Source organism: Engystomops pustulosus, chromosome 5 (assembly GCF_040894005.1).
Source record: "Engystomops pustulosus chromosome 5, aEngPut4.maternal, whole genome shotgun sequence".
Lineage (NCBI taxonomy): Eukaryota > Metazoa > Chordata > Amphibia > Anura > Leptodactylidae > Engystomops > Engystomops pustulosus.
Window position 1 is genome coordinate 92,296,555 of NC_092415.1, and position 12,049 is coordinate 92,308,603.

At 38.8% G+C, this 12,049-nt stretch overlaps 1 protein-coding gene across 2 annotated transcripts in view; it reads left to right on the forward strand.

The window, feature by feature from the left end:
* The window catches only part of LOC140133083 (MARVEL domain-containing protein 3-like), a 29,896-nt gene extending 23,223 nt beyond the window's left edge, over nucleotides 1–6,673 (forward strand). For both annotated transcript variants that reach the window (XM_072152693.1, XM_072152695.1), the window contains exon 4: nucleotides 3,700–6,673. In XM_072152693.1, the coding sequence (XP_072008794.1) occupies nucleotides 3,700–4,385 (686 nt within the window). In that variant the 3' untranslated portion in view covers nucleotides 4,386–6,673. The remainder of the gene's footprint in view (nucleotides 1–3,699) is intronic.
* The last annotated feature ends 5,376 nt before the right edge of the window (nucleotides 6,674–12,049 follow it).

The following is a 12,049-nucleotide window of genomic DNA, read 5'->3' on the forward strand; positions in this document are numbered from 1 at the left end:
ACAGAACTCATTATTTAGGATCCTGCATACACCTGAGGGATAAAGTAGGGACTGTTTTGTTCCCAGGGTCAGGTTCCATTCGGGAGCACATGCGTTTAAGGGTGTGGCTCCGTGTTCAGGGTTTATTAGGGCTTATTAGGGTGACTGTTCATTGAGGATCATAATAGGGTGGCACACTGCAATCCCACGCTGACCGTTTTTGACCAATAATACACCCTGTTCCTTTCTTACCAACCAGTTATACATACTCCATATAAATGACACCTACACCTCTACTTTATCTGTCTATATATCATTGGTACTGCTGGCTCTGGGACGTCACAAGGTATGAAATTATTCATTTAGGCATCATTGTTTAATGTATGGTGTATCTTGTCATGGGCTGTTTATTCAATTTTATTGGAACATATTGGATCTATTTATTTTAAGTTTTAAGAGTTTTTTTTTCACCAATTAGCCTTATACATTTTTTTAACCTAAGTGATTTAATTGGGATGTCTATACTGCCCAATTGATGCTGTACTAAAAAATAGAAACCAGTCGCACAGTCAGTGTCTGTGACTAGGAAGTTGCCAATTGGGAGGGGCTGGAAAGGAGCAGTCCCCCCCCCCCTTACCCGGGATTGGCTGTAGAGGAGCAGGGGGTGTCGCTAAGCCCAGTGATGGGTGTTTTCATATATTTGAAAAGGTCACATGGAGGAGCTGAATCCCAAGGTTGGGGGGGGGGGGAACTGCTCCTTTCCAACCCCTCCCCAAAGGCAACTGCCTAGTCACACAGCAGATGCTAATGAAAGGTACAATATAACTTAGGTTTTACAGGAAAAAAAATATTTTTTATACAAAAACACTTTGGCAGTGTATGTACTATGCTCTGTGGGGGCTGGGGGAGTGCTAAAAATGGGTCTCCTGGTGACAGGTTCCCTTTAAGTAGTGACCACTATTGGCTCTGACCAATTTGCATAGGTATAAAAGAGCTTATAGGCAAACATTAAAAATGATATATTAATACAATATATATATATAAATGATAATGCTACAGTTCTAAATAGCATTAGTTCACATAACTAATAATATCTAACTTATAACTTAGTTTAGCGATGTCTGAAGCTACTAGAGAAAAGTTAAAGAAGTTGGCCACTTGCTATCATAAGGTACTGGAAAGTTGATTGATCATGGATAGTTAGATTTCACATGACCTTCCATCTGCTGCCATTTATTCGACAGGAATGGCTGGTTGATGAGGTAAAAACATTTCTGAAACAGGGACTTTACTTGACATTTCAAAAAAGTTGTGCAGAATTTCTAATAGGTGTATACCGGTAAATTACCAAATATCCTACCCTCCACACTAATCCACATGACAAAGTCACAAAGTAAAGTGACCAACCCATTTGCATGCAATTAAAGTATTACATCCATTTCATAAACACACATTTAAAACCAGGGTGCCAGTGGTGACTTTTGGTATTAACACTTTTAATGCCATACAACTTTTTCATCATCATTTGCATATTTGGTCTAGACCTTTTTTTCTAAGACTACACAAACTGGATCTCTAATATACTCTTATTTACCTAGAATAAGTATAATCAACTCTGTGAGTGCTTGTTTTCTTTTTACTTTTTTTTTTATCACTCCCTCTCTCCTGTCTTAACATCGTGGGGGCAGTTAACCGGTTAAGGACCGGGCCCTTTCCTGTTTTTTCATTTCCATTTTTCACTCCCCACCTTCAAAAATCTATAACTTTTCTATTTTTGCACGTAAAGAGCTGTGTGATGGCTTGTTTTCTGTGTAACAAGTTGCACTTCATAGTGATGGTATTGAATATTACATGCCGTGTACTGGGAAGCGGGGAAAAAATTCCAAATGCAGTGAAAATGGTGAAAAAACGCATTTGCGCCATTTTCTTGTGGGCTTGGATATTACGGCTTTCACTGAGCGCCCCAAATGACAAATCTACTTTATTCTTTGGGTTGGTACGATTACGCGGATACCAAATTTGTATAGGTTTTATAATGTTTTCATACATTTACAAAAATTAAAACCTCCTGTACAATTTTTTTTTTTTTTGATTTTGCCATCTTCTAGCGCTAATAACTTTTTCATACTTTTTTGTATGGAGCTGTATTTTTCAAAATGGCAAAAAAGTGCCATTTTCAATTTTGGGCGCTATTTTCTATTACGGGGTTAAACACATTGAGAAACCGTTATTATATTTTGATAGATGGGGCTTTTTCGGACGCGTCAATACCTAATCTGTTTATGATTTTTACTGTTTATTTATGTCAGTTCTGGGGAAAGGGGGTGATTTGAATTTTTAGGTTTTTTTATTATAAATTTTTTTTAAAACTTTTTTTATTTCTCTTTTTACTATTTTTCAGACTCCCTAGGGTACTTTAACCCTAGGTTGTCTGATCGATCCTACCATATACTGCCATACTACAGTGGGGATTTTCCTCCTCATTCATTACAATGTTCTATCAGCACATTGTAATGAAGGGGTTAAAACTAAATAGCCTCGGATCCGAGGCTATTTAGTTTTAACCCCTTCATTACAATGTGCTGATAGAACATTGTAATGAATGAGGAGGAAAATCCCCATATGCAGCAAAGACTTACCGGCTATGAAGAGGGCTCAGCCCGTGATGGTCGTGAACCAGTTAATTATGCATTTCAAAGCTTGTTCAGCTCTCTTATGTGTATATATAATATACTGTCTTTATTAGAAAAATCAATAAATATTAAATTAACACAATTAAAAGCGATAGGTTTCCATAATGTAGAAGAGCACAGCAAATTCTGAAGCACATAGGGTTCCATATTAAGAAGGTTACTTTCTATTATGCTTTCATTATCAATCACCCTATTTTTGCAATTCTAAATAAAGGATTTGCCTTAGACCCTTCCATTATTTCTAGTGTGAACTTCAATGTGCAAACTGCGGCCTTCACTTACCTTTACATATCTACATTTCTATTGTAAATTGTTGTTCCAATCAGTTCAACTGTTTTCCAATTGTACTTTGCAAATTACTTTCATGATGATAAACTGCACCTTATATGCAACAAGGATTGTATGGATAGACCTCTCTGTGATTCTGGTAATTCAGCCAAAAACATCTGAATCCATCTACCGTACATTTCATGCTAGGCTAACTAAATCTGCAATCCACTTTATACATGGGGCACTATACAAGGTTACGGAATTTTAAAGCAGAACTAAACCTTTTGAAATTATTTTATTTCTGTAAATAAAAGGTGTGAGTGTCTGTGTTTAGAAGTGAAGGTGATAATAGTAAACTATGTAATATACATCATCATGCAAAACACTTTCTCTGTCTTTTTCTTCAGATACATTATGGCTCACTGCAGGAGAAAGAACAAAAGTCTTGTACATAGTATAGAGATAAGGAAAACAGGCTACAGATTTACTCTTTCCATACTTCACTTGATGATCACGTTCTCTAGGGAGATTAGACTATTCATTGCCTGTCTATAAAGACTTATGTAATAAGAAATATTATCAGGTTTCTTTATCTCTTACCTGTCAGTGGTTTATGGGAATAAAAGCTGATTTATAAAAAATTGTTTAAATAAAGAAGAAAGGCAGAGGAAAATATTTCTAAATACTAATTTTCTTATGTACCTTGTTTCATATTGTTCGGCATTTAACATTTATTTGTTTCTGTTTTCTTTTAAAGGGGTTCTACAATTTGTGGAAATATCTGCGGGTATCTTGGTCCTCATTTGCGTGGTTGCTTCATATGCAGTTTTGAGTGGATACACTTCTGCTGCTGGTTTTGGCTCTGGCTCATTCAGCATTAATTCTGCATACAGTCCATTTGAAGGCTCAGAACTGCAGCAAGTGAGAGATGCGGACCTTCAGTACAGTCAACTGAGAGCCCCAGGAGTTTATGGAGGAGTTGCCTTCAGCTTGTCATTGTGTGCCTTAACAACAGTATTCCTGATACTGGGGGCTAAACCCATACACAGGGTATCCATTAAGTTACTTTATGCAGAACTAGTATGTGATGTTCTAGGTTGTTTGGGTTACATTGTTGCAGTTGGTTTATACTTGCACTTCATCAAGCAAGTTAATGCTACTGATACTTGTAAAACTAGGGAACGCCTGTATGCAGGCCGTGGTTATACTTGGATGAACTGTGAAGTACAAGGAGGGGACGCTGCTGTGGCTATTTTTGGCCTTATTGCTGCATGTGTGTATCTTCCAAGTGCAATCTTGTGTGCACTGTATATAAGGACTGTACGTGACTTTAGAAAAAAATACCTGTCTGATGAATATACACCTCCATACAATGACAACCAAGAAAGGTTGCACAAATCAAGAGAAGAGACTCTTAACTTTCTTCCAAGTACATTAGTATAGATACAAACAAGGACTATGAGGAAGGATTGACTATTAATGCCATGTCTAGTCCCATGTGTATTGGCATTACCCATGCTAAAAATGTTTGCCTACTTTCTTGCTAGATAAATTGTCAGGACTTTACTTATTAGCATCTTTTTTTTATTGTTGTTTTTAACAATATTATAAAACTATTACAGAAAATAAAGTACTGGAAAAATATAAAAATTCATAAGATAAAACTGGTAAATAGCAACTATCAAAAATGGAAGCTTTCTTCATGTATTTAAAGTGCCGCCAATCTGAGAAGAGCCTTTAAAATATATGCAGCTTTAAAAAGAAATTATGTTTGATTTATTTCAAGCAGTCCAACCCCTTAAACATAGAAAAAGAAAAAATGGGATTAGTTCACCAGATCTCCATTTGCAATAGCAGTGCACAGGAACAAACCCAGTCTGAAGACCCTGTACATATGCAAGTCAAATACATTTTCTGACACCAGCTTGTAAAATGCAAATGTTCATCTTTTATATATCAATAATTTATGAACATAAAATCACAACCTTCACCATACATGTCATTGGGTACAATCGGTCAAAGCGTTTGGAGCACACCGAGGCGCTATCATTCTTGACTGAGCGTTGGATTTTACAAGCTGGTGCCGAAAAAATTTCTTTTGACTTGCAAATCTTTGAACCCCCTCTTACCCACGCACTGGGTTAACTTTCCCTCTATATACTATTTCTACTTGAGAAGTTGTCAATCCTTGTTCCTCTATGTATAGGATTTGTGGATGGTGGAATCACAACATTTGCATGATAAAGTTGAGTAACAATTTTAGGAGCAAAATGCTTAGGTGCTTAAATGGGTTGAGCAGAGGGGAAAGTTTCTTTGCTAAATGGTTCATAGTGGGGTAAAAAAAAAAACAATACTCACTTTGCCAAATTTCCAACACTCTTGATTTCTGAAGCTTACTGGTCTCTGTGGATCTGTACTTAATGGTCTGGAACAGAAATTAAGATACAGGCGGTCCCCTACTTAGGGACACCCGAGTTACATAGTTACAAACGGACGCCTATGACCTCTGGTGAAGCTCTCTGGATGCTTTACTATAGTCCCAGTCTGCAATAATCAGCTGTAAGGTGTCTGTAATGAAGCTTTATTGATAATCCTTGGTCCCATTCCAGCAAAAAAATTTGAAACTCAAATTGTCACTGGGGCCAAAAAAATTGTCTAGAACTACAATTATAAAATATACAATTTCGACTTGCATACAAATTCAACTTAAGAACGAACTGCCTTTACCAGTAAGGGTTGGCATTTTACTTACAACTTGTAAAAATGACATGTCTTCAGACAGGTTAGAATGTGTGCCCTGATTAAATTTTAATGGATTATTATTGAATTTGAGTTCTATTGCTTCCAGTTGAAATTATATACAAATAATAATTACAAAAAGAGGTAAAAGCAGCACTCTCACTATCCTTAATATCTTTTTTCAATGCAAACTCTGCTACAACTGTGCTCATAAGTTGCTACAACATGTAATATCCAAATGGTATTCAGGATCCACTATAACAGTATCCCCTAATGGTGGCACTTACCAATCTTCCATTACAAGTTTTTCTTCTTTTTTTTTTATGTACATACTCGCATATAATATAATAATGTTACTCTTGTTTAAATTAAATACAGTTCTCTTTGGAAAGAAAATATCACCAGGGAAATATAATAATAATTTCTTAAGAATAAATATTGCAGCTATTACTTTAATAATCTGTATTATGAAAATTGGACATAACTCAGTTTAGCAGCTTTGATGATGTCTCTGGATCAGGATCTGATCACTTTCTTGGATGAAAATCTATAGCTCATTGCTAAGACCATAAAACAAAAGGATGTTTGAGAAGACATTGAAGTACCATAGTTAAATTTGTGTATCTAGAAGTGTAAGGTATGCCGTGACATATTAGTATTCCCTTAAATATCATCAATAATGAAAAAGCTTCATAGCTGTAAAAGTTATGGATAGTGAGAGTAGCCAGAGGAGAATCCTTCTTCTTACCAATTATGTGAATAAAGGTTTATTACTAGGGATAACTATAAAGAAATTACAGTTTCCTTACCTCTGTTTTATTGCTCATTTGAACTGGGGGGATTCTGTGTATATGTTTATATATGTTTATTTTTTCTAAGGCAGTGAACATAAAAAATACGCAGATATTCATTTATTCTCTTTTTAAAGTTGTACAGTTTTAAACTTGTTTTGCATTGTGTTGCATTAATTTGAAATAAAGATTTGTCTGTTCTCATCTTGTTTTTACTGTTGTAACACCATCTTTAACCCCTTAGTGATGCGGCCTGAAAAAGCTCCAATGAACGGGGCATTTTAGTGTATTTTCATACATGGCAGTAAAATATTAGTTAAAAAGTTAATACTAGTTAAAACATAATAATAAGTTTACATTTTTTTTAGTTTTATTTGGGGTTAAAAATGGGAAAAAAAGGCCTTTTTATTTGTTATTTAGCAGGGGATTTTTTATTATATGAGGAAATGCAAATTTATTTTTATGAATATTTATGAATATTTTTGTGTGTGTGTATATCTGGGCCTGTCTGAAGTTCTATATGGACCACTATTGAGGATCAGCCGATCCAATCTGAACTAAGCTACTTTATACTCTACTATGGAGCCAGAACACTGATGCGTCTGCATAAAAGTTATCCCCTTCCCGCCAATGCCTTTTTCCATAACAAATTACACTTCAAAATGGTGGTATTTAATATTCCATGCCGTGCACTGGGAAGCGGGAGAAAAATTATAAGTGAAATTTGTGAAAAACGCATTTGCGCCGTATTCTTGTGGGCTTGGATTTTACAAATTTGACTGTATGCCCCAAATGACATGCCTACTTTATTCTTTGGGTTGGTACGATTACGGGGATACCAAATTTGTATAGGTTTTATAATGCTTTCATACATTACATTTTACAAAAATTAAAACCTTTACAAAAAAGAAAATTGGGGGATTTTGCCATCTTCTGGCGCTAATAACTTTTTTATACTTTGGTATACAGAGCTTTGGGAGCTATTGTTTTTTGGGACTTTTGATGACGTTTACAATGTTATAATTTTTAGGACTGTACGACCTTTTGATCACTTTTTATAGAATTTTTAATATTTTTTAAAATGGCAAAAAGTGCCATTTTCGACTTTGGGTGCTATTTTCCATTATGTGGTTAAACGCAGTAAAAAATGGTTATTATATTTTGATTGGGCTTTTTCGGACGCATCAATACCTAACCTTATTTTTACTATTTTTCAGGCTCCCTAGTGTACTTTAACCCTAGGTTTCCTGATCAATCCTACCATATACTGCCATAGTACAGTATGGCAGTATTGATAACATTTACTCACAAAATTTCCTTTTCCTGGAGTCCAAAGGCAGCACAAGGAACAGTGAGATTAGGATCCCCTAGATCTAATTACATGGAGACAGGTTAGCACAGCAATGACCAATCACTTCAGAGTGAGGCTAACCCATATAAGCTCCCCTGGAGCGAGGACACCTCATATTATTAGAACAGCAATAATTTTGTGATACACAATGAGAAGGGAGGGAGCCTTGTGCTGCCTTTGGACTCCAGGAAAAGAACATTTCGTGAGTAAATTTTATCATTCCTGATCGTCCTTCAGGCAGCACAAGGAACAGTGAGACTTACCAAGGCATTGTTCATGATGAAGGGTGGGACAAGCACGCCAACTGCAACACTCTTTTGCCAAATTTAGACCCCTCTGCCGCTAGTGAGTCAAGCCTGTAGTGACGAATAAACGTAGAGGAGTTTGACCAAGTTGCAGCCTTGCAGATGTCATCCAGAGGAATATGGCCCATCTCGGCCCATGAGGTCGCTGTTGACCTAGTAGAATGGGCTCTGATTTTTAGAGGAGATGGTAAATCTGCTAGAAGATAATACTTTTCGATGGCGGCTCTAATCCACCTTGCTAGCGTAGCTTTGCTGGCTTTCTGCCCCTTGTTGGCGTCCCTTAGCTGTAAAAAGAGAGCTTCACAGTTATGGAAGGAGCTCGTTCTTTGGATATAAATCAGAATTGCTCTTCTGACGTCCAACAGATGTCCTTTCTCTTGCTCCTCATTTTGGGGATCTGGAAATAGGACTGGTAAACAGATTTCTAGTGTAATATTTTTGAAAGAAGGCACTTTGGGTAGAAATCCTGGCATGGTTCTAAGGATAAGACATTCCCCTAAGTCCCTTAGGTATGGATCCCTATGGGACAAGGCTTGTAGCTCGCTAATGCGCCTTGCGGAGGAGATAGCTACTAAGAAGAGGGTTTTTACTGACAACCACTTGATTGGAGCTTTGTCCAAAGGCTCGAATGGTGGACCTACGAGTTGTTCTAGGACAGTAGGTAAATCCCAGGAAGGAGCTGGAGGATGAGGATTCGGATCCAGCCTTGAAAGAGCGTTGAAGAAGTTTTTAACCAAGGGATTACCAGAGAAGATACTCTGTAATTGCGCATTTATCGCATTGAATTGAACATTAAGAATGTTAACCTTGAGGCCATTCTGATATCCTTCCTGTAGGAATTGAAGTATTGAGTTAAGGGAGCCTGGAATAGATGTGTTTTGATGACACCATGACTTGAACAGAGACCAAACTCTATTGTAGACCTTCACTGTAGATGGTCTTCTTGATAACAGGAGAGTACTTATAACTTCCCTTGAGAGACCTAAATTTCTCAAATTTTCCCTGTCAGTCTCCAGACGGCTAGCTGGAGTACTTCTGGATTCGGGTGAAAACGATTTCCCTGAGAGAGTAAGCTGAGGGATACTGGAAGCTTGATAGGATCTTCTTTCAAAAGCGACCACGCGAGTGAGAACCAGGCCCTACGTGGGGGAAAGGGAAGAATGGCTGTAGCTTCTGCCCTGTCTTCTCTGATCTTAATTAGGACCTTCAGAATGAGGGCTACTGGGGGAAACATATATTAGGTGATGTGACCTAGCTGAGCTAGGGCTTTTGGAGAGCAATGTAGTGTGCAGAAATGAACACATTTCGAGTTCTCCTCTGTTGCCATCACATCTATCAGCGGTGTACCCCATCTGTTCGTCAATAGGGAAAATATTTGATGATTCAGTGACCATTCCGTTTGAGGAAGACGATTTCTGCTGAGACTGTCCGCCAGGTGATTCAGATGGCCTTCAATATGGACCGCTGAGATGGAAGGGACATTGAGTTGAGCCCAGCTCATAATTTGGTTGCACTCCGACATCATGGATGAGCTTCTGGTGCCGCCCTGTTTGTTTAAATAATAAACTGTGGATAGATTGTCCCACTGTACAAGTATCCTGAAACCTCGCAAAACTGGTTGAAAGTGTAGGAGGGCCAGTTTGACTGCCTTTAATTCTTTGGGATTCGACGATAGGTAAGAATCTCTCTTCCTCCATTTGGATTGGAACTCGAGATGATCTACATGGGCACCCAGCTCCAGGAGGACGCATCCGTAGTGAGGACCTTCTGTGGCAGGGGAACTAGTGACACTCCTCTGTGGAGAGAGGATGGGGTCAGCCACCAAGATAGATCTTTGATCGTTTGTGGAGAAACTGTTAGGTATGAATGAGGATTCTCTTTGCCATGATTCCAAACCTTCAAAAGATCCATTTGGAGGGACCTCATTCTTGCTTTGGCCCAAGGCACTGCATCGATCGCTGAGGTCATCTTTCCTAGGACCTTCATGGCAAACCTGATAGTCACCGTACGTTGACTCCTGAGATTGAACACCATTCGCTGAATGGATTGTATCCTTTCTGGAGTTAATGTGATCTTCTGCTTGAGAGATTCTATATTGAACCCTAGAAACATCATGTTGTGAGAGGGTGTTAGGAGTGACTTCTGATGGTTTATAAGAAACCCATTATTCTGAAGTATCCGAAGGGTATATTGGAGGTGAGTCTCCAGAAGGGCTTGGGATGGAGCCCTGACCAGCCAATCGTCTAGGTATGGGATGATGCATATATTCTGTAGTCTTAGGAGTGAGGCTAGGACTATCACCACCTTGGTGAATACTCTCGGGCGGATGTGATCCCGAAGGGGAGACACGTAAACTGGAAATGATGAATCCCCAGTCCATCTTTGATGGCGAACCTCAGGTATTTCCAGTAAGGAGGAAAAATAGGGATGTGAAGATACGCATCCAGAAGGTCGATTTTGGCCATGAAATCTCCTTTCTGCAGAGTCGTGATCACCAAACGAATGGTCTCCATCCGGAAGGATTTCTGCACTAGGAAACTGTTGAGAAACGAAAGGTCGATGACCAGCCTCCTGACTTCGGTACCGGAAAAACGTGAGAATATACCCCGCGACCCTGTTGATAAACGGGGACTGGTTCTAGGGCTGCTTTGTGGATAAAATCCTGGATCAACTGACCTAGGACCTGATTCGTCCGGGTGTTGCAGACGTACTTGTCCGGAGGGAACCGTTTGAACTCGAGCTGGTAGCCGCTGCGTATGATAAAGGAAACCCAGGCATCTGATGATGTTTCGGACCATTGACTCCAAAAGTTTCCCAACCTTGCCCCTACCTTCAGTAAGGGACTCCTGGCGTCAAAGATCAGGCTTTGGAGTGAAGCTGACTTTCTTGCCTGAGGTAGGTTCTTTCCTTCTCCTGAAGGAGGGCTGTTTAGCAGGGAACTTGCCTGGCTTGGACTTTGGAGATCTTCTCCTTTGTGTCTGGAAGAATTTACCAGATTGTTTCTTTCTCTCACGAAACTTTGCTCCTTTATTGCCTTCAAGCGATTCCAAAATTTTGGATAGCTGAGGACCAAACATCGAAGCTGGCTGAAAAGGCAAATTGCTGAAATTAACCTTGGATACAGTATCACCATTCCACATTTTAAGCCATAAGGCTCTTCTAGCTGCGTTTGAGGATGCTAAAGCTCTAGAGCAGGGGTCCCCAAACTTTTTACATAGAGGGCCGTTCACGGTCCCTCTCAGACCGTTGAAGGGCCGGACTAAAGTTAAAAAATAAAAAAAAAAATAAGAAATTCCTCTGTACACTGCACATATCCTATACTGCTCCTTCATCATTAATTATTTCCTATGCTTCCCCCCACCATTTATTATTTCCTATGCTTCCCCTCTATCATTAATTATTTCCCATACTGCCCCTCCATCATTAATTATTTTCTGTACTGCACCTCCATCATTATTTCCTATACTGCTTCTCCATCATTAATTGTTTCCCATACTGCTCCTCCATCATTAATTATTTCCCATACTGCCCCTCCATCAATTATTTCTCATACTGCCCCTCCACCATTAATTATTCCCTATACTGCCCCTCCATCAATTATTTCTTATACTGCCCCGCCATCATTAATTATTCCCTATACTGCCCCTCCATCATTAATTATTCCCTATACTGCCCCTCCATCATTAATTATTCCCTATACTGCCCCTCCATCATTAATTGTTCCCTATACTGCCCCTCCATCATTAATTGTTCCCTATACTGCCCCTCCATCATTAATTGTTCCCTATACTGCCCCTCCATCATTAATTATTCCCTATACTGCCCCTCCATCATTAATTATTCCCTATACTGCTCCTCCATCATTAATTATTCCCTATACTGCCCCTCCATCATTAATTATTCCCTATACTGCTCCTCCAT